At 43.3% G+C, this 21358-nt stretch overlaps 1 protein-coding gene across 1 annotated transcript in view; it reads right to left on the bottom strand.

The window, feature by feature from the left end:
• Positions 1–21358, bottom strand: part of cubn (cubilin (intrinsic factor-cobalamin receptor)) — a 264528-nt gene that overhangs the window by 95657 nt on the left and 147513 nt on the right. Inside the window, 7 exon segments of the mRNA XM_052016186.1 lie at positions 1379–1592; positions 2176–2297; positions 5002–5148; positions 12118–12324; positions 15013–15184; positions 17859–18040; positions 19615–19755. Of these exon segments, the coding sequence (XP_051872146.1) occupies positions 1379–1592; positions 2176–2297; positions 5002–5148; positions 12118–12324; positions 15013–15184; positions 17859–18040; positions 19615–19755 (1185 nt within the window).

Here is a 21358-nt window from a genome sequence, read left to right as displayed (position 1 = left end):
GAATGGAAAGGATTGAAATTCGAACTCCAAAATCATGAATTCAATCTGAAACTTCTATTAATAAAAGTAATCACTCAATGCAGAAACAAAAACTTCCAGCTGAAGAGTGCAATATATATGTGCAGATCATTGGCATTCAATATCCAAAAGCAGAGTAGAAGGTATACCTTGTGCGTGAATTATTCATTCAGAGATTATGATAATTAGGATTCTATTCTTTCTGACAGTCCACCAGTAAAAAGATTATTACCACTGCAGATGCTACAAGTTTTATTGTTGAGTATATTTTCACAACTTTTTCCACTGATTTTTATCTCTTTACAGCATCTGCTATGATGGAAAATAACAGGAAGCTCTCCTTGACTTATTGGCAACTGTTGTCATTATCCAATAAACACTAATCAAGCAGGGTAAGGGTTGGATTTGTCATAAAAAAATATTGACATACAGATTAAAATGTGAAGTCAAAGAATTGTACTTGCTAAGCAAAATTATTTTTCGTGCAAATTTATTTACGCCATCACTTTTGAAAACATTTCATCTTATAACTTGATGGAGGATTTTTAAAGACTGTAGTGATGACAAAAGGCAAGTTCCACTGGCTGTACATTTAATACATGCAGATTTACACTGATTTGTTTAGTTAATACTGAACCCATATTTCAAATAAAAAAGTTAATTGTGGAAATCAGGCACTTGCAATGTAACCTCTCAGCAGTAGAATATTTCCAAGGCTATGTCTGCTACGTGTCATGAAGTGTCTTAAATGTGGTTTGAGATTTCCTTACAGCATATTAATAACACCGATGATAACTATCAGAGAATAATGTTACTCTGAACACTGGATGACACCCTCTGATAAATATTCTTCTAATGGGCAACTCTTTAAAAAGTGAGGTTATACCTGAAAGGTTATTGAAGTATGATCTCATTTTGTTGCTGATTAAGTTGAGCCGGGAGCTTATCCAGATGTCACAAACATGCTCAATGTGTTAATACAGTGCCAGGTATTAATATCCCTTAGTGCCAATGCACTGAAAATGGTTTGTTCACTGGGTTATTCCATCTGCATTTTACACTCATAAGTCAGTTAAGTACTTGTAAAAGTCTTTTGCTATCTGAGTTTCAACAAAGAGCTCTCTGTCATTAGGCTTGACATGTAACTGTACAGTCAAGTTAAAAGAAAAAATAGAATGATTAACGATTTAAGTGCCTGCTATTGACTACTGTAGCACATACTTAGGATTTTTCAGTGGCCAACAGCTGCTCTTCTCAATTATTGGAAACTACATAAACTCAAGAACTGGATAGAGCCAATAAACACTTTGTGATAGAGTTCCAAAATTATAACTACTTTTATCATAGTTGTTCCTCTTACCTAGCGAATCAGACTTCCAGGTGGCATAGAAACCGCCATGTTGCATGCTGTGGTTAGAACTAAAGACGATGAACAACTTGTTTAAGCCAGATATAATTGGCTCAGCTGGAATGGTGCCGCAGTATCGGCCTATGATTGGGGAGTTGAAGGAACCACCATTCAAGATTGTAACAGAATTCCAGCCACATGTCAAATTGAAGTGAATGAAGCTCAGCTGTGAGTGAAAAAACACAGGTAATACAAAACTTTTTAGAGTACAAACAAATCTTCAATGACACTGCTTTACAGATATTTAGAGGAAATCATAGTGGACACTTTTCTATGTTGTATGCAGGGTGAGCCTCCATCTGGACTTTTTCTACCTCCTTGGTTAGAGGAAGGAAAAATCTGGGCAGGAGACTACACATGTATTCTGCAAGTGAGAACGTAAAGAGGAAAATCTGTCACGATGTGTCTTTTAGTTGTGTCTGGTTAGGAGAGAGGTTACATCAATCCCCCTGTTGCAACTAAAACAAGACCATTTTTTGAGGTTACAATATTTCAGAATAAGGTTAGAGTAACAAAGGTAACTGTTAAAGTGCAGTATTCTGAAATGACTTCAATGCATTGGAGGCATAACACAGCCACATTTGGCATAAACGTACAGATGTTAGATACCTATCTGTGGAGAACTGCCTGTACAAATAAGATGAAATAATACTTTCTGCCAATATGTGCTGTTCAGACCATAAACATTTTTCTGGTTAACTGCTGACGAACATGTCTGCAAATGTGCTTCATTCCTAAAACAGACTCACTTTTATGGTGTGCCCTTCTGGGGCCTCCAGCGTCCATGCGCAGTGGGTCAAAGGACGGTGTGGCGATGGGAAATTGGGGCTTGAAATGAATCCATTTTCCCCAGTCTGAATGCCACCACATTCTGAAGGAACATAATATCATTAAAGAGGCAATACCCAAATGAAAATGTCTTAAATTATTAGGAATTGTTTTATCATGCATGCCTACTTAAGTTGTCAATTATGTCATTCAAGCGAGAAATTGAATGAGTTATATAAATTAGACTAAGGAGAAAATATTACAGGTTATAGGGAAATATGCAGGAAAATTACACAATAAATTTTGGATGAGCAGGCACATGTACAAAGGACAATTAGTTTTCTTCTGAACTGAGATTTCTATGACTCTGTAAATGTTTTATAACTCATGTCGAAAGAAGTCATTGGGTTACTCATATAAAATGCCACTGTGACAGAAATGACATGGCTCACTCCAAACAAAAAGAAACACTTCCACAGACAGCAATTGAAACATAAGAAATATTTTGAGGATAAAATATCAGCTTCCTCACTGCACGGTACATAATTCTCTACTTTCTTAACCCTGTATGAATGTTTCCAGGCTGGAGCAGAAGAAAACCAGAAGAAAGCAGCCGACAATTGTGTTAGTAAGTTATTTGCAAATTAAGTGAAGTAAACACAATTGGAAGCCAAAAAAAAACTAATTTGTTTTGCCAAGGAAAGGTTGCTGCTTAGCCTGGGCTATCTATTAATTTCTCCTAAGAAATTACCGCCTTGGATTCATTTAGTCTTTCTGTCACTTCAAACAAAACCTTTACAAAAGAAGTTCACTTACCATACTGTATACTTTATATACAGAAGTAATTTGAAAATGTCTGAACTATGCAGGTCACTTCAGTTGTGATTTAACACAAAGATGCCTGTTTTAAGTGTTAAAATGAATACACGTGTGACAATTTAAATATCATGCATGAAAAACAATGAGGTAATTTACATGTTGAGATTGTACACATGAAGGAAGAACATTTTGATCAGGAATTATCTTGACTTGGGAAATGCCCAGGTATATCCTGCCCATAAGAAGCAGGACAAATCCAACCTGGCCAGTTACTGCTTCATTAGTCATCAGCAAATAATAGAAGGGATAATCGATAGTGCCTTCAAATGGTACCTGCTTAGCAACAACCTGCTCACAGAATCTCAGTTTGGGTTCTGCCAAAGTAACTCAGCTCCTGACCTACAGTCTTGATCCAGATACAGACAAAGGAGCTGAACTGAAGAGGTGAAGTGAGAGTAACTGCCCTTGATATCAGGGCAGCATTTGATCGAGTATTGCATCAAGGAGTCAATGGGAATCAAGGGAAAAACCATCCACTGGTTGGAATCATGCTGTGCACAAAGGAAGATGGTTGTGGTGGTTGGAGTTCAATCATCTCGGCCACAAGGCATCTCTGCAGGAGTTCCTCGGGGTTGTGTCCTAGGCCAAACCACCTTCAGCTGCTTCATCAATCACCTTCCTTCAATTGTAAGGTTGAAAGTGGGAATGTTTGCTGATGATTGCACAAAGTTCAGCGCCATTCACAGCTCCTTGATAATGAAGCAGTCCATATTCAAATGCAGAAAGACCCAGACAATATCCAGCAAGCAACATTCCTGCCACACAAGTGCCACATGATGACAATATCCAACAACAAAAAATCCAGCAGTCACCTCCTGACATTCAATGTCAACACCATCACTGAATCTTCCACTATGAATATCCTGGGGGATAACATTGATCACAAACTGAACTGAAATAGCCATATACACAATGTGGCTACAAGAGCAGGCCAGAGACGAGGAATCCTGCAGTAAGTAACTCACCTCCTAACTCCCCAAATCCTATCCACCATCTACAAGGATCAAGTCAGGGGTGTAATGGAACACTCTCCACTTGTCTGGATGAGTGCAGGTTCAATAACACTCAAGAAGCTCGACACCATGCAGGACACAGTACCCCCTTCATAGGCACCCCATCCACAACCATTCACTCACTCCACCACTGATGCACAGTAACAGCAGTTTGCACCATCTGCAGGATGCACTGCAGTAACTCACCTAGAGTCCTTAGACAGCACCTTCCAAACCCACGACTTCTCCAGCTACAAGGAGAAGGGCAGCAAAGGCATGGCAACACCACCACCTGGAAATGGTGTTCCAAGCCACACATCATCCTGACTTGGAAATATATCGCCATTCCTTCACTGTTATTGGATCAAAATCCTGGAACTCTCTCCCTAACAGCATAGTGGATAAACCCACACCTCAAGGACAGTAGAGGTTCAAGAACCAGGTCATCACCACCTTCTCAAGAACAATTAGGGACAGGCAATTAAATACTGGCTCAGCCTGTGAGCTGACAAGCCGACAATCCTTAAAAGAATAAAAAAAACAAATTTTGTTGCTCAAAGTGAGAGGTAGGCCAACACACAAAGAATGCAAGTCAAAGAACCAGGACTGATATATTGCAGCCCCAAATCTGACCCATGATACCTTCAAATATGTTCCTACTGGGAGTGTTAGATTGGTGAATTTACATTTTATAACGTAAATTCACCAATACGTTTTGAAACAATCTGAAAATACACTGCACTGGTGATATTGGTAGAATTCATTCGACTTTATTCTGTGATGGGCAACACATTTCTTGGCAAAACAAAGGAAAACTTGTTTTTTTTATGAATGTCTTAATTTTTCTTTCATTAATATAGTTCAGTGTAACTTTAAGGCTTTAATTTTTTTTCAATATGTCAATAATGGGCACTATTCTAAAGTAAAAATACTGACCTGTGAAGCTATATTTAGCAACAAAACCAAGATCTTGCACAGATGAATCAGATATGAAGTGAACCCATATTTGGGTGAAGGGAATCAGCAGTGGATTTGGAGTAGCCTGACCACAAAGCCTGGCAATTAAATCACCATTGGAATCTCCTGAGGGTTCAAGGAAGAAAAAGACAGCGAGTTTTTGTCAATATTGCACAACATTCCATTTTAAACTTACAGATAATATCCAAAAGAATATTTCTATGGAGTAGAAGGAAGGTGATGTTGAAATGTTTGTAAATCTTTTCCTTATATTAATTTTTATTGTATTGTAAATTAGGCATGGGGACAACTTTCTAATGAACAGTTATGCTTAATGGAATTTATAACAGCTTTTAGAGTAACTGCCTCTCATGCACAGACTTCAATTCATTTTTATAAAGCTTCCATTAGTAGACAAACTATAATTTATATGCCATTACAGAAGAAGAAACTAGGTTCATATGCTCACAAACTTTCCCAATGTAGAGTGGGATTATAGATAAACAAAGGAGGTAATTAAAGGCTCAAAGAATTCCCATAAACATTTTTAAGGTTTTTAATCCACTTATTTAAAATAATGTAATGCTTTTATTAAAACAGCAAATAGGAAAAATCATGCCTGTGTAGCGGTTGCTACCGCAGAATAAAACAAGACTCTACTCGGAGGATTGCCAAACAGAACTGGTTTATTTTCCCGCCTTGCGCGGGCCCTTTAAGGGAGAATGTTCCCGCCCAAAACAACCGGCAATGACGTAAGTCCTACGTCATCAGGACTTTCCCGCGCACGGGTTCTCCCCGTCGCTCGGAAAGATGAGGCCCGCCGCCATCTTGGGCCTCGTCGCTCCGACGCCGCGCGACCCGTCTGCCGAGCCGGTTCGCCCGACTAGACGGTGAGTGGCCACACAACCCCCCCCAGAACCGGCGAGACAGTCCCCAAGGTCCGTGGGCTGTGCCAGCTGCCGCTTAGGGGGGCGGCCTCTGCGTCGCGGCGTGGCAACCTCGACAGGCTGTTGCAGATCCAAATGGGCCGGTTTGAGGCGGTCCGCCGTGAAAACCTGTTCCCTGCCTCCAATGTTCAAAATAAAAGTGGATCCGTTATTCCGTATGACTCGGAACAGTCCCTCATATGGTCGTTGCAATGGCGCCTGAGGTGTGCCCCTGCGAATGAAAACAAACTTACAGTCCCGTAGTTCCTTGGGCTGGCAGGATGGGGCTTGACCGTGCTGTGAGGTGGGAATCGAGGCCAAGGCGCCAAGCTTCTCGCGCAGTCTTTGTAGGACTGCTGGGGGTTGTTCCCCTTGGTCCCGAAGGGCAGGTATGAAATCCCCGGGGACAACTAGTGGCGTCCCGTATACAAGCTCAGCTGACGAAGTGCGGAGGTCTTCTTTGGGGGCAGTGCGTATGCCGAGCAGGACCCAAGGCAGCTCGTCAACCCAGTTAGGACCCTTCAGGCGGGCCATCAAGGCCGATTTCAGATGGCGGTGAAAACGTTCCACCAACCCGTTTGATTGAGGATGGTAGGCCGTGGTGGTGTGCAGCTGCGTCCCTAGCAGGTTCGCTAATGCAGCCCAGAGACTGGAAGTGAATTGGGTGCCTCTGTCTGAAGTGATGTGGGCTGGAACGCCAAAACGTGAGACCCAAGTTGTGAGCAGCGCCCGGGCGCAGGAATCAGTTGTGATGTCAGCCAGGGGGGTTGCCTCAGGCCACCTTGTGAACCGGTCCATGATGGTAAGGAGGTACCGGGCTCCTCTTGAAACCAGCAGAGGGCCCACGAGGTTGACGTGTATGTGGTCGAACCTCCTACGGGTAGGCTCGAACTGCTGTGGTGGGACCTTGGTGTGTCGCTGGATTTTTGATGTCTGGCAGTGCGGACAAGTCCTGGCCCACTCACTGACCTGTTTGCGCAGGCCATGCCAGACAAACTTGCTGGCGACCAGTCGGACAGTAGATCTGATGGACGGGTGCGCCAACCCATGTACCGAGTCAAAAACGCGTCTCCGCCAGGCTGCAGGGACTATAGGGCGGGGCTGACCAGTCGCAACGTCGCAAAGTAGGGTCCGCTGACCTGGACCAACCAAGATATCTCGGAGCTGCAGACCCGAGACTGCGGTTCTGTAGCTGGGCAGTTCGTCGTCAGCTTGCTGTGCGTCAGCTAGGGCCGTGTAGTCAACACCCAAGGATAGGTTGTGGATGGTTGGTCTGGAAAGTAAATCAGCAACGACATTATCCTTTCCGGAGACATGTTGGATGTCAGTTGTGAACTCGGAAATGTAGGATAAATGTCTCTGCTGACGAGCTGACCAGCAATCGGAGACTTTGGAGAAGGCAAAGGACAGAGGCTTATGATCGGTGAAAGCGGTGAAAGGCCTGCCTTCTAGAAAGTATCGGAAATGCCGGACCGCCAGATACAGCGCTAGAAGTTCCCGATCAAAAGCGCTGTACTTCAGTTCGGGCGGTCTAAGGTGCTTGCTGAAAAATGCCAAGGGTTGCCAGTGGCCTTCGAGTAGCTGTTCCAGTACCCCACCCACCGCGGTGTTGGACGCATCTACCGTGAGGGCAGTCGGGACGTCAGTCCTGGGGTGTACCAGCATCGTGGCGCCTGCCAGGGCGTCTTTGGCCTTAACGAAAGCAGCCACAGCCTCGTCAATCCAGGTGATGTCCTTGCCCTTACCAGCCAGCAGCGAGAACAGAGGGCGCATGATACGGGCTGCTGCAGGGATGAAACGATGGTAAAAGTTGACCATCCCAAGGAATTCCTGTAGGCCTTTGACTGTGTCGGGGCGGGCAAAATGGCGGATAGCATCCACCTTGGCGGGTAGGGGTGTTGCCCCGTCGCTGGTGATTTTGTGGCCGAGGAAATCGATAGAGTCAAGTCTGAATTGGCACTTGGACGGGTTAATCGTGAGGCTGAAATCGCGGAGGCGGGAATTCAGCTGGCGGAGGTGGGAAAGGTGTTCCTGGCGGTTACGGCTGGCGATCAGTATGTTGTCCAAGTAAATGAACACGAAGTCCAGGTCTCGGCCTACCGTGTCCATCAGCCGCTGGAAGGTCTGCGCAGCGTTTTTAAGGCCGAACGGCATCCGAAGGAATTCGAACAGGCCGAATGGGGTGATAATCGCAGTTTTGGGGACGTCATCCGGATGGACCGGGATTTGGCGGTATCCCCTAACGAGGTGCACTTTGGAAAAGATGCGGGCCCCGTGTAAGTTCGCTGCGAAGTCCTGGATGTGAGGGATGGGATAGCGGTCCGGGGTGGTGGTGTCATTCAGCCTGCGGTAGTCGCCGCAGGGCCTCCACCCTCCGGTGGCTTTGGGGACCCTGTGCAGGGGGGAGGCCCAGGGGCTGTCTGACCTGCGAACAATCCCCAGCTCCTCCATGTGACGGAACTCTTCCTTTGCCAGGCGGAGCTTGTCTGGAGGTAATCGTCGTGTTCGGGCATGAAGGGGTGGCCCTGTGGTAATGATGTGGTGTCGTACCCCGTGTGTGGGCCTAGAATTTGTAAACGAAGGTGCCAAAATTGATGGGAATTCGGCTAGGAGCTTGGCGAAATCATCGCCAGAAAGGGAAGTGGAGTCCAGGCGCGGGGCTGGTGGGCTGATTTCTCCCAGGGGATAGGTCCGGAGAGTGCTAGAGTGGACTAACCGCTTCCTTCGCAGGTCGACTAACAGGTTGTGGGCCCGAAGGAAATCGGCTCCTAGGAGTGGTCGGGCGACGGTGGCAAGGGTAAAGGTCCAGGTAAAACGGCTGCCGCCAAAGTGTAATTGAAGCATACGGGTGCCGAAAGACCGTATCGTTGTACCGTTGGCGGCATTGAGTAGAGGACCTGGTGGCCTGTCACGAGTGTCGCGGCCTGTCGGGGGCAAAATACTGACCTCCGCTCCAGTATCAACAAGGAAACGCCGTCCAGATTTCTTGTCCTGAATGAAGAGGAGGCTCTGTCGGCGGCCAGCCGCCGTAGCCATCAGCGGCGGCTGGCCCTGGCGTTTCCCTGAAACTTGCAGGGTGGGCGGCATCGACGGGCCTCTGCACCCCACCTCTGATGGTAGAAGCACAGCTGGTCACCCATGTCGTCGTCTGCGTTCCTGGGGCGTGGCTGCTCGGTTGCTGGGGCCGGGCGAGGCGGGCGTTGGGCTCGCGGCCTGGTGATTTGACTGACGGACGAACCGCTCTCGTGCTTGGCCCTCCACAGGACATCTGCCCGGGCGGCCAACTCATGGGGGTTGCTGAAGTCGGCGTCAGCTAACAACAAGTGGATGTCATTGGGGAGCTGTTCGAGGAAGGCCTGTTCGAACATCAGGCATGGCTTGTATCCCTCGGCCAATGCCAGCATCTCATTCATTAGGGCAGATGGGGATCTGTCCCCCAGGCCATCCAGATGAAGCAGGCGGGCAGCACGCTCACGACGGGAGAGGCCGAAGGTCTTTGAAAGCCGGGTACTTATCTTCCTCCGGAGGCGACCGGATGAAGTCTCCAACCTGGGCGGCTGTCTCCTGGTCCAGAGAGCTAACCACATGGTAGTACTTCGTGGAGTCGGAGGTGATCTGCCGAAGGTGGAATTGTGCTTCGGCCTGGTCAAACCAGACGCTGGGCCGAAGTGTCCAAAAGGTGGGCAGCTTGAGGGCCACTGCGTTGGCTGCTGCGCTGTCGTCCATTTCGCGGGTCCAAAAGCCGTTTGGACCGTCGGGGTCACCAATGTAGCGGTTGCTATCGCGGAATAAAACAAGACTCTACTCGGAGGATTGCCAAACAGAACTGGTTTATTTTCCCGCCTTGCGCGGGCCCTTTAAGGGAGAATGTTCCCGCCCAAAACAACCCGCAATGACGTAAGTCCTACGTCATCAGGACTTTCCCGCGCGCGGGTTCTCCCCGTCGCTCGGAAAGACGAGGCCCGCCACCATCTTGGGCCTCGTCGCTCCGACGCCGCGCGACCCGACTGCCAAGCCGGTTCGCCCGACTAGACGGTGAGTTGCCACACCTGCACAATATAGTTAGAGTTCAACCACATTTTCCACAATTTCATCTTCAAATAATGGAGAAGCAAAGGTTGTGAAATTTATCAAAATCAGAAAATGCTAGAAATGCTCAGCAGGTCAGCTGAAGAGGAAAGGGTCTTTGTCCATCAGACCCTCCCCCTTCCTGAAATGTTATTGACTCGGAAGTTGACTCAGTTTCTCTCTCCAGAGATGCTGTCTGAGATGCTAAGTGTTTGCAACATTTTCTGATTTTGATTCATATTTCCAGCACCTTCAGTGTTTTAGTTCAATTTATGAAAGCTGAATAGGACAAATTGCCAAAACAGGCGTGGGTATCATGATCAGGGCTGAGTTCTGATGAAGGGTCTCGACGAAAAATGTCGACTGTTTATTTCTCTCCATAGATGCTGCCTGACCTGCTGAGTTCCTCCAGCATTTTGTGTGTATTGCTATGATTAATATAACCCATTTACCAGGATGGAGGCAGCACCCCAAATTTGAACTGCCTGCTGTCTCAAATGATTTCTGTGTGCAGCCAGCAGTCCTTTTCCTGTTCAGTAGCAGCAATGCATGGACAGGATACAGGATATCATGAATGTCGGGGCCTCCTTAAAGTCAACCTGTTCGTCCTAAAAGAATGGTGCTTTGTGGGTGCCAGAGGTGGAGAGAAATTTTCAAAAATGTGCTGGGGAAGATTCAACAGTGGTCAACTATGACAGACTGCATGCATCACGTGGTTTTTAGACACCTTATTGGAGGTCTTAATGGAAGAGTAGAATGGAGCTCTGGTGGCTAGTGTTCTCAGGGATGCATGCAGCCCCCCAGATACATCCTCAGGAGACACTGGAAGATGATATTGGTGGAACTCAAGGCCAGAAATGTAGTGTTAAGAACCTGTATGCAGTACAGGTGGTTTAATGATCTTGCATAGCTTTCCAATAATTTGTCTTCAAATACCATGGACCATCAACTGCAATACCAGTCTAATCTACGACTTAACTCATTATATCCTCGTTCATGCACCTAACATAATCAATAGGTGCATGACTGGCCTAAAGAAGGGTCCTGACCCAAAACATTGCCTGGCCTGCTGAGTTCCTCCAGCATCATAGCATTTTTCCTCTAGATCCCAGCATCCGCAGTTCTTTGTTTCTCCAATCAATAGTCTCACATTTCAATAGAGAGAAGATAAGCAAAATGGTTACTGGTACCATTCTTCACCTCCTTATCTGTAAAAGGTCTTATTTCTTTGAGGATGACTTGCTTCTGGTTTTAATCAGATCTGATGTGACTGATGAGATCAATGTGGGAACCTCACACTCTTCCACAGATAGGGTATGTGACGGTTGAGCGGGACAAATGGATGGGTGATTTGTGAGGTGATGCACTCCTGCCACTTATGCAGGGCTTCTGTGTGCTCCCAATGCATGGCCTCAAGTACCATCCTGAATGCTTCATCTCTACTTTGAGCAGGCATGGGCCAAAGGTTCCCAAAAGTCAGTAAGGATGCTGGACTTCTTCAAGGAGGCTTTGAGCACATTCTTGAATTGTTTCTGCTGTCTGCCTGGCAATCTCTTCCCAGCACAGAGCTTGGAATAGGGTGTTGGTTTGGGTAGTCCAGTTTGGGCACGTGAATGACAAGGCTAACTGAGAAAGTTCAGGATTTATTTCTGGGGATGTTGGCCTGGGAGAGAACAAGAATGATAGTTTGCTTATCCTTCCAGGGAATTTGGAGGATCTTGCGGAGGTAACGTTGGTGGTATGTTTCCAGGATGATCTGCCATAGATAGTCTAAATCTCAGACCACATTGGAGGGCAGGGATCACTTCTGCCTGGCAGACCGCAAGCTTTGGGTAATCTTTATCTTTAAATACCCTTTTTCTCAATTGACCGAAGGTGTGCTGGTACATTGAAGATGGTGAAGTTAATCATTGATGTTTGCCTTTCCTGAGATGTGGCTCCCAAGGTATGGGAAGTAGACCAGGTTTTCCAGCATCTGGCCATAAATCTTTATTGTGAGAGGGCAGTGTGGTACAGCAGATAAGGTATCATATTTTGAAAGGCATAATATTGTCTGTAAACGGTTAATGCATTCATTAATCTACAGGCACCACTTACTCACCAACTCGGAGTTCAATGTAATCTTGTTGGCAAACTGGATGATGTCCAATGTAAAAACTGGTGAACTCTAGATAAATGGAAGAATTTGCAATGCGGGAATTCTGGATGACCCATTCACAGTTAAGATTATTTCTGTAGTTGGATACACCATCAAAACTTGGAGAACTAAAGTTCCCAGCATTTGGGTCCATTAGGGTACCGCCACACACTGAAATTATAAAACAAAATAAAGTTAAAACTTGAATGAGTAAGGAATTTATTGCAAAAATAAAGACACACATATTGCAAAGACTGCATAGTTGGACAATAGATATGAAACAGAAAAGGGAAGACAATGGATAAATGGCTGGGGCTTTTTTAGGGTTGTTTTCTTAGTAGCATGATCCAGGAGACACTACTGCAACATTTTTAATTTTCATCCTGACTGAGGACACTGTTTGCATATCTATCAGAAGATCATGAGTTCAAACCCTACCCAAGACAAAAGCACAATAAACTGTATTGACATTTTGGATACAGTGTTATTACTAAAATTTATTACCATAATAGAGGAGTTCAGGAAACATTTAAAAAGGAATTGGATAATGTTTTGAAAAGGAAAGAAATGTGAAAAGATAAAGGAAAATTGGTTTAGAATTGAAAGCTCATCTGAAGAACTAGTGCTAGGATAGCCTGAGCTCAACTTGTGCCTTAATTCCTATTACATTAAGACGGGATTCGTTATATGAAATTGCAGGCCTTTAGTTTTAAATTATACAGTATATTTTATTTAAGATTTAAATGTTTTGATACTACAGTTACTGTTATTAATACTACATGCCAGTTTGTACCCTGACTTCTCTCCATGAACCTTGTGCTAACATCTAAACACTAGTCTGGAGCACAGAAACAGCACATTGGTGCCTAGAAAATAGATCAATAGGCACCTATTTATATGCATAAATCCCACACTAAAATCAAAATTTACCCATTTTGAAGTGTATGCCCATTTCTGCCAGAAAGCCTGCCCATGAGGAAATTAGCCCTGGCACATCTGGAGGATTATTCACCCTAATAGAGGTTTCATTTGACCATTGTGTTTTCCTCAAGTGATGATGTCATCAAAGTGCACAGCTCATTTTAATTGTTTAATGATGGAAGTTGGATGACCTTCATACATTAACTCACAATAAAATGGAGTAATGTATGAATTAAAGTGTTTTCCCCACTTCCAAAATACAATTTCCATGTTCAAAAAAGCTTCAATAAAATATTAATTAAAAAATTCAGCAGTACCCCTATAAAGATTGAGGTGTCTGTGACTTGGTAGTTTGGAGGAGGCTGGTGGAGGAGTTCTCCCATGCGAGATCCACGTGCTATTAACTACGTTAGACAGATTTCTTTATGTGTGTTAACTGACTGGTGCTCTTAAAGGGCAGCAGACCACCAGAATCACTTGTCAAAAGATGCATGTCCCAGTTTTGCAATTTTTTTGTGATTGCTAGTTTGGACAGTGCAGAATGTAGGAACTATTTATTTCACCAAAAATATTGAAATTTTGCACTTTACCTCCACAACGATATTTAATACTTGTTCTAAACAATATCATTAATGTCTTTGGAAGTGCCTTTCAGGAAAGAGTCTATCAAAGTCAGAGTTAATGCCAAAACAAATGTTTTTTTAAATTTTTTTTCTTGTGAGATAAGTCTTATCCAATTCCTAATATATTTTGGTAGGCCATTAGATTAACTGATAAAGTAAGTGATTCTGAATCCAGTTAAGAAAGATTTTGTTGGTGGGTGGGAAATAAGGTCATAAATATTACTTATTGTCTTTAGATGTCACCGTCCATTCAAATTGCACAATACAGGAAAAAGAGCTATTATTATTAAGCAGATCAAACTGACTTCAGCCAGCAAACCGTGGGCTCAGAAGTGTCAAACTGTGTTTAATACTATATCACAAAAACATAGTTCAAAGACAATTTGATTCAAAATTTTAAAAGAAAAGTAATAGAATAATGAACATACAATCAAGCTATCGCCCAAGAGAAAGAATTAAAAACACTTTAATAATCAGAACTGTGAAGTCGCTATAACTATTAGGTACTACAACAGTGCAGCACAGATGAGAAGACAGTTCTACTCTATAGCATTTCTTCTGCAACTATCACCCTGTCCCTCCCACCTCTCAACACTCCCACCAGTTCTCCAATCCATTCCTTTGTAACTTAATGTTCCACCAGTGCTGACTTTACACAATAACAACTTTAAAAGCCTTTACTAAATCCTATTTATCTATAAACCTTGTCCTCGTCAATCTACATTGGCTTCTTGTTCCCCAGTATATTTTCAAAATCCTCACTTCACTGTCAAAGTTAAAGTCAAAGTCAAGTTTATTGTCATATGCACAAGTATATGTATGCACAGGTGTAATGAAAAACTTACTTGCAGCAGCATCACAGGCACATAGCATCAGATACGCTTTGATTTATTAACAAAAACTTTAATTTATTGGTCAGTTTGCTACATTATCTCATCACACATATGCAAATTCCATCCAACTCTTACCTACCTCTGAGGACAAGAGAAGTCCAAACATCATCATTAGCAAATTTCCCCTGAAATAACACTAACACCCAATAACACCCTTTTTACATTTTTTTTTGCTTAACATTTTGGAACTTCTTCCTGACCCTCATTGTGGGATTACCATCAGCACCAAGGTTCCAGTAGCCCACTGCCACCTTCTCAGTGATGCATTACAAACATGAGTTTGCCACCATTGCCCACATCCCTTCCATGAAATAATAAAGAGAGGTCAGAATTAAAACTAAATGTAAAATTTCACTGCTAAATTGTTAAATTAAAAATGGCATAATATTAAATGTTTCCTATGTCAGTATCATATTACTGACCTGCATCCTCCTCTGAAGTATAGGTTGCACTGAAACCTCCATTTGAAAGTGACCTGTCAGTCACAAAAACAACTCGCATGGTATTTCCGGATGATTTCACTTGCGTGCCATTCTCAACGATGCCACAATATTTCTGCAATCTGGGAGAATTTGGATGAAGTCCATTGTATATCTAGTGACAGATATATAATCAACCAATGATTATTAACCAAAGCAATCCTTGTTGCTTTTGATATGACTAACAGCTTTAACAGTTTTTCACATTTAATTTTATGATAATAGGTCAATGTTTTAAAGCACCAATGTTGTCACTAATGAGAGTCAGGTACCTTTAAAGATGTCTAATAAGTCCTGATTAAGAAGTATGTGCATGGTAGATACCCGAATCTCTCATAATAAGAGAGTAGAGTCTCAATTCAAACCCTGGTTGGGGTTGAGTTTGCTGATTTTTTTTGTTTGTTGTGCTTTTGAGAGGGGTTGGGCAGCAATGAGGCTTAGATGCAATTAGTCACCATTTTGATGGACACCAAGGAGAAGTAAAACGGTTACCAAATTTCTCTTTCCTGTTCACTTCTGTGATTGGAAAGCCTGCTGATACACACCAAACAGTGTGGCATCTGATGAAAGTAAACCTAGCCATTAATGTTTATCGGATTGTTACTTGAGTATTTAGTTTCAACAAACAATCTGCTAGAGGAAATCAGTGGATCAGGCAGTGGAGGGAAATGGACAGTTGACATTTTGGATCGAAACCCTTCATCTGGACCGAAAGATGGAGGGAAGATAGTAAGTATAAAGAGATGTGGGGAAGGGGTGGAGCAAGAGCTGGCAAGTTATAGATGGATCCAGGTAAGGAGAGAGCTGGCAAAGTGGAAAAAGCATCAGAAGCTGGGAGGTGATAGGTGGAGGCAACAAAGGGCTGCAGATGATGGAATCTGATAGTAAAAGAAGATGGAGCTAGGAATCAAATAAGGGAGATGGGGTGGGCAGATGGGAACAATAGGGGGAGAGGACCCAGTGGGAGGAGCGTGTGGGTGATGGGCATATGAGAGGAGTGAGTGGGTGAAGGAAGGGAAAGAAGGGGAAAGAAACAGGGTGATGGGGGTCTGTGGGGGTTGGGATGGAACCATGTAGGAGGAACTCAGAGGCGGAGCAGTTTACCTGAAATTGGAGAATCCAATGTTCATGCCATTAGGTTGCAGACTACAAACAGAATATGAGGCACTGTTCCTCTAGTTTATGTTTAGCCTCACTACTGCCAGGAGGAGGCAGAGGACAGACAGGTCAGTGTGGGAATTGGCAGGGGAATGAAAATGGCTTGCAACTGGGAGTTCCAGAAGGCCAAGGAGGATGGAGCGCAGGTACTTGGCAAAGCAGTTGCTAAGTCTGTGCTTGGTCTCACCAATGTAGAGGAAGCCACATCGAAAGCACCGATAGCAATAAATGAGGTTAGAGGAGATGCATGTGAATATCTGCCTTGCCTGGAAGGGCTGTTAAGGGCCCTGGATGGTGGTGAGGGAGGAGGTGTAGGGACAGGAGTTACACCTCCTGCAGTTGCAGGCAAATGTGCCTGGGGAGAGGGACGGATGGGTGGGCAGGGATGAGTGAACCAGGGGTAAATGAGGGAGTGGTCCCTGTGGAAAGCAGAAAGGGGTGTGAAGGGGAAGGTGGGGCTGGTGGTGGGATCATGTCGTAGCTGACGGAAGTTTCAAAGAATGATGTGCTGCATGAGTAGGGTGGTGGGATGAAAGCTGAAGTCCAGGGGAATTCTGTCCCTGTTCTGTCCATGGGGGGTGGGGAGGGGAGGTGGGGTAAGATCATGGGAAATGCGGGCGAGGGCTCCATCAACCACAGTAAGGGAAATGCCCTGTTTTCTGAAAAAGGAGGACATCAGGGATGTCCTGGAGTGGCTGGGAACTTATGGGTTCTAAAATTAGAATGGGACTCTTATTTAAATATTGGTAAACACTCTCACCTATCTACAGCAAGAAGGCTTGCCGCCTACATTGAGAATGGAGCACTGAATTGGGTGAGCCACAAAATTGATGACCAATGAACTAAAGTTAAAATGTCCAGTTGTAGAACTATTTTTCAGTAAAATCAAAGTGGTAACCAACAAAAATTATTCACAATGGTTTCTGCAAACACAGGTTCATCGAGCAGGATAATGAAACTTACCTGTGGTCAATAAAGTCTGTCAAAATTCAATTTAGTGGAGCCAAATTTGTTGAATTTTTTTTCCCTCAGGAATGTATAGCTGGGGATAGGCTTATTCTTGTAATAGGTAAAATCCTAATGACACTACAAAAATGAGACAGGGAGGATATTACTTGCAGCCTGCTATATTTCCTCATCTGGCAGTTGAGTGCTGATTATCGGGGACACAAGGAAATTATGCATAATGGCTGGTGCTGCCATCAGCAACCCCTGACCAGAGGATCAGTGGATATCCAGGAAATCCCAGGGTACCTAAAGAAAGATGCTGACAATGAAGCACTTATCTTCTACTTCCACTTAAGCTTTGAAGGACACTGACTGTTGCTGAAGGGTATATCTTCAACTGTAGTTCTTTTTCCTGCTCCAGTTTACATAGAATCAAGAATAGGCCATTCAGCCCCTCAAATCTACTGATGCACAAGATGTCAACAGAGTACAGGCCATCTTGCAATGTGCTTTTGGGCAGAATTAATGCCCTTGGACAAGAAATCTTGCAGCTGTTTAGCCTGAGCAGGCCCAGCCAACTTGTTCCTGTTCACAGCCAGGAAAGGAAAACAAAAACTGGTCTGATTAAATTCTAAGTTACTATCAGATGATTTAATTTTTGACAAAAATGATTGTTGACTTACATCAACATAAGCATAGTTGCAATGATTATGCATTTCCAATCGAAAATCATTGAAGGTTAGCGTCACTCTCTGTCCGACTTGCACAGTAATTCTCCATTCACATTCACGACTGTGAGGGCGAAAGTGTGGGTAGTTCGGAGAGTTGATAGTTCCTGTCCTTGCAGTCATTTCACCTCCACATTCTGTAACAACATTTAGGCCATTCAATTTCATTGTAACCATAAGAAAGCAAAACTTTTATCTCTAATCTATCAATCATGTTACATTATCCTGTTGAGACATGTTTAATGAATAACTGTAGCATTATTACAAACAAAGAATAATTATGCTATTGACAATATTGAAGGAGACTTTGGTCCAGAGTTTAGACAGATTTTCATATATATATAGATTTATATAGAAAAAGAATTTTATACATAGAATAAATGGAAACTTTTAGTTTTTCCCTTTGTTATGCTTTATTTAATACTCCAAAGTAAAGCCACATAGTAACCAGATTTAATGAAGCATACCTATAGGGTTATGTTAAAATTAAAGCTTCTACATCTGAATTAAAGCAGGACTGGAAGAGAATGCATGTTTAAGGTTTGGGCTGTAACCCCCTGGGGTTAACCTAGGCCAAGGGCTGGCTAACAATGGATAAGAACATAATCATTGAAACTGGTATGCACTCCATATGTTTCTCGAAGCTTCAACAATGCATCCTAGGATTTTAATCTGGAACTGATTGAGGAATGGAAGATTTATGTCTAGCTCAGTGCGCTGCGTGGCTTGAACTGTGCCTGGTTTATATTCTCCTCATGGATGTTGGAAGTCGTAAGTCTAAAATTTTCTGTTGAAGATACCTTAGAAAGTTGCTGCAGTACATCCTGTGGAGGTATACAATGTAGACATGGTACAAAGGTAGTGTAGAATGTAGATGTATAGATTCTGAATACCGAGCCAATGAAGGGGACTGTTTTGAAGTTTCAAAGTATTGCTGAACATAAAGGAACTGCTTAGACTCTATTTTGCTGAACATGGTACTTGTGTGAGACTTGAATGCTCCAAAAATTTCTAGACACTTATCCATGTCTTGTTGCTGGAATGGATTGTTTCATTATCTGAGATATCATGAATGGAGCAGGACATTGTGCAATCAGCAGTAAACGGACCGTTGTTTGAATCTATGAATGAGGGAAGGCCATTGATGAAGCAGCTAAAGGTTCAGCTTTGCGAGCTGCTGAAGCAAACTTTTGGGGTGGAAAGGACCAATAAGAATAACCATCTATTCAGCCATTAGTGAGATTTTCCCTGACTCTCATTAACTTCAATTTATCAGGGCTCCTTGGTGCCATATTTAGTTGATTATGTCCTTGATATCAGGAGAAAGCACTCTCACCAATCACTGGAATTCAGATATTGCATCTATATTTTCTGTCAAAGCCAGACTGCAGTCTGGAGTTGAGTGGTCCTGGCAGAACACAAACTGCATATGACACAGTTGTTAACTCCACCTATTAATTTGTGGAACACTGAATGTAGTTTGGTTGGATTTCCTCTCATTTTTGTGGTTAGGACAGTGTGATACAATTACTGATCTGAAGTAGGCTGGCTATGGCCAAACAATACATCTGGCTGCTGACAAAATATGAGAAAAAAATGTCATTCTATCCTCCTAAGATCTTGTGCTTTGAAGAGGACAAAAACTTTTAACAAAAATGTTTTAGATTGTATGCACACATAGCACATTTAACTGTTTGCAGGAATAAACTACCTTTAATGCTGGCTACAAAATGCAGACTGAATCCTGTGTCATTGACAGATGCATCACTGCTGAAGACGACATAGGCAAAGCTGTCTGAAGTATCCATAGCGTGAGGCAATGTTTTGCCACAGTATCTACCCAGCAGACGCCCTGTATGAGTGAAACAATGTCAGATATTGCACCTTCTGCACTTTTAACATCAACAAGAGCCATAGATTCATATATTCACACAGCATGGCAAAAGGCCAGTCGCCCACCACGTCCACACTGACCAGTGGGGACACATCTGTATTAATCCCATCTTCCAGTGCTTAGCTCAGAGCCTTCCATGCCTAGGTGATTCAAGTGCTCATCTAGACACTTTATAAATGCTGTCAGTGATTCTGTTTCTACCACCAGGAGCCATCTCTCCTGTATGAGATACATTCATAATAATAAATAAAGAACGATGACATCAATATAAAATGATCAAGACTAATGGACGTGTTTAGACCATCAACTCTTGCAATTGTATGATTTTCTCACATGGTTCTGCTACTTTCAAAACATTGGTTGGAGTAAGTGACAGGACAGTAAGTATTTAATATTTGTTTTACATTTTGATGGTTGATTTTTATGTCAGGATATCTTCATTACAAAATAAGCAATGGAAGAGCACAACGGCACAACATATCATGGAGACACAATAGACTGAGATGCTGGAATTTGGAGCAACAAACAATCTGCTGGAGTAACTCAGCGGGTCCGAGCAGCATCTGTAGGGAGAAAGGGTCCTGATGCAGGGTTTCGACCCAAAACATCAACTATTCCTTTCTCCCCAGAGATGCTGCTTGACCTGCTGAGTTCCTCCAGCAGATTGGTTGTTACCGCAATATATTAGTTCTCCAATATGTCATGCCACTTGACGTTAGGAAACAATTTCAAGCTTACCAATCATCAAGAAGTAAATTCACAGACAACACTATTAGAAGGAGTTGGTATATGGATCATGGCTCATTGAGAAAACCCAAATCAGGTCACAGTAGCTTATTTTGCTATAATAATGCTTACATGAGTAGTTTTACTAGGAAAAGACTTTCTTGAAACAGTGTAGGAAAAAATAAAAAAATGAACAAAGATTTGTGGCTCATTCGGTAACAAAGTTCATCACTGAGTCAGAAGCTGGATTAGGGATCCGTTCAAGGGAACCAATTTTCATGGATCCACTGTGTATGAAATAGTGTTCTGAAAATCGTGTGTGCAAATTATCAACCACCAGTTCATTCTCCCAATCTATTGCCAGCAGTTTTGGTTGTAATTTTGCAAGGGAACTCTAAACATGCCTGTTTTAGGAAGCAGCTGACTTGCAGGTTGTAAATTAGGATCCTTTCAATGCACAAAAGACTCCAATAAAAATTTGAGGTACCAATAGCAGCTTGACCACTGGTCCTTACATTAACTGTAGCAGACTGTTCCAAATGATTGAAACATCAAGGATCCTGAAGGGTCTTGACAGGGTAAATGTGGAGAGAATGTTTCCCCACAGAGGTAGAATCTAGAACCAGGGGTCACTGTTTAAAAAAATAAGATGTCACCCATTTAGGAAAGAGATGAAGTATAATTTTTCCCTCTTAAATTTGAAGTTCTCTGGAGTCCTCTGTCTCAAAGAGCAGTGGAAGCAAAGTTAAGACTGATAAGCAAGAGGCTGACAGGTTACAGCAGGTAGACAGGAATGCAGAGTTGAGGTTAGAATCAGATCAGCCATGATCTTATT

Source organism: Pristis pectinata, chromosome 5 (genome assembly GCF_009764475.1).
Source record: "Pristis pectinata isolate sPriPec2 chromosome 5, sPriPec2.1.pri, whole genome shotgun sequence".
NCBI classification, from domain to species: domain Eukaryota; kingdom Metazoa; phylum Chordata; class Chondrichthyes; order Rhinopristiformes; family Pristidae; genus Pristis; species Pristis pectinata.
The sequence above is the reverse complement of the archived record's forward strand: the minus strand, read 5'-3'. Positions and strand labels throughout refer to the sequence as shown.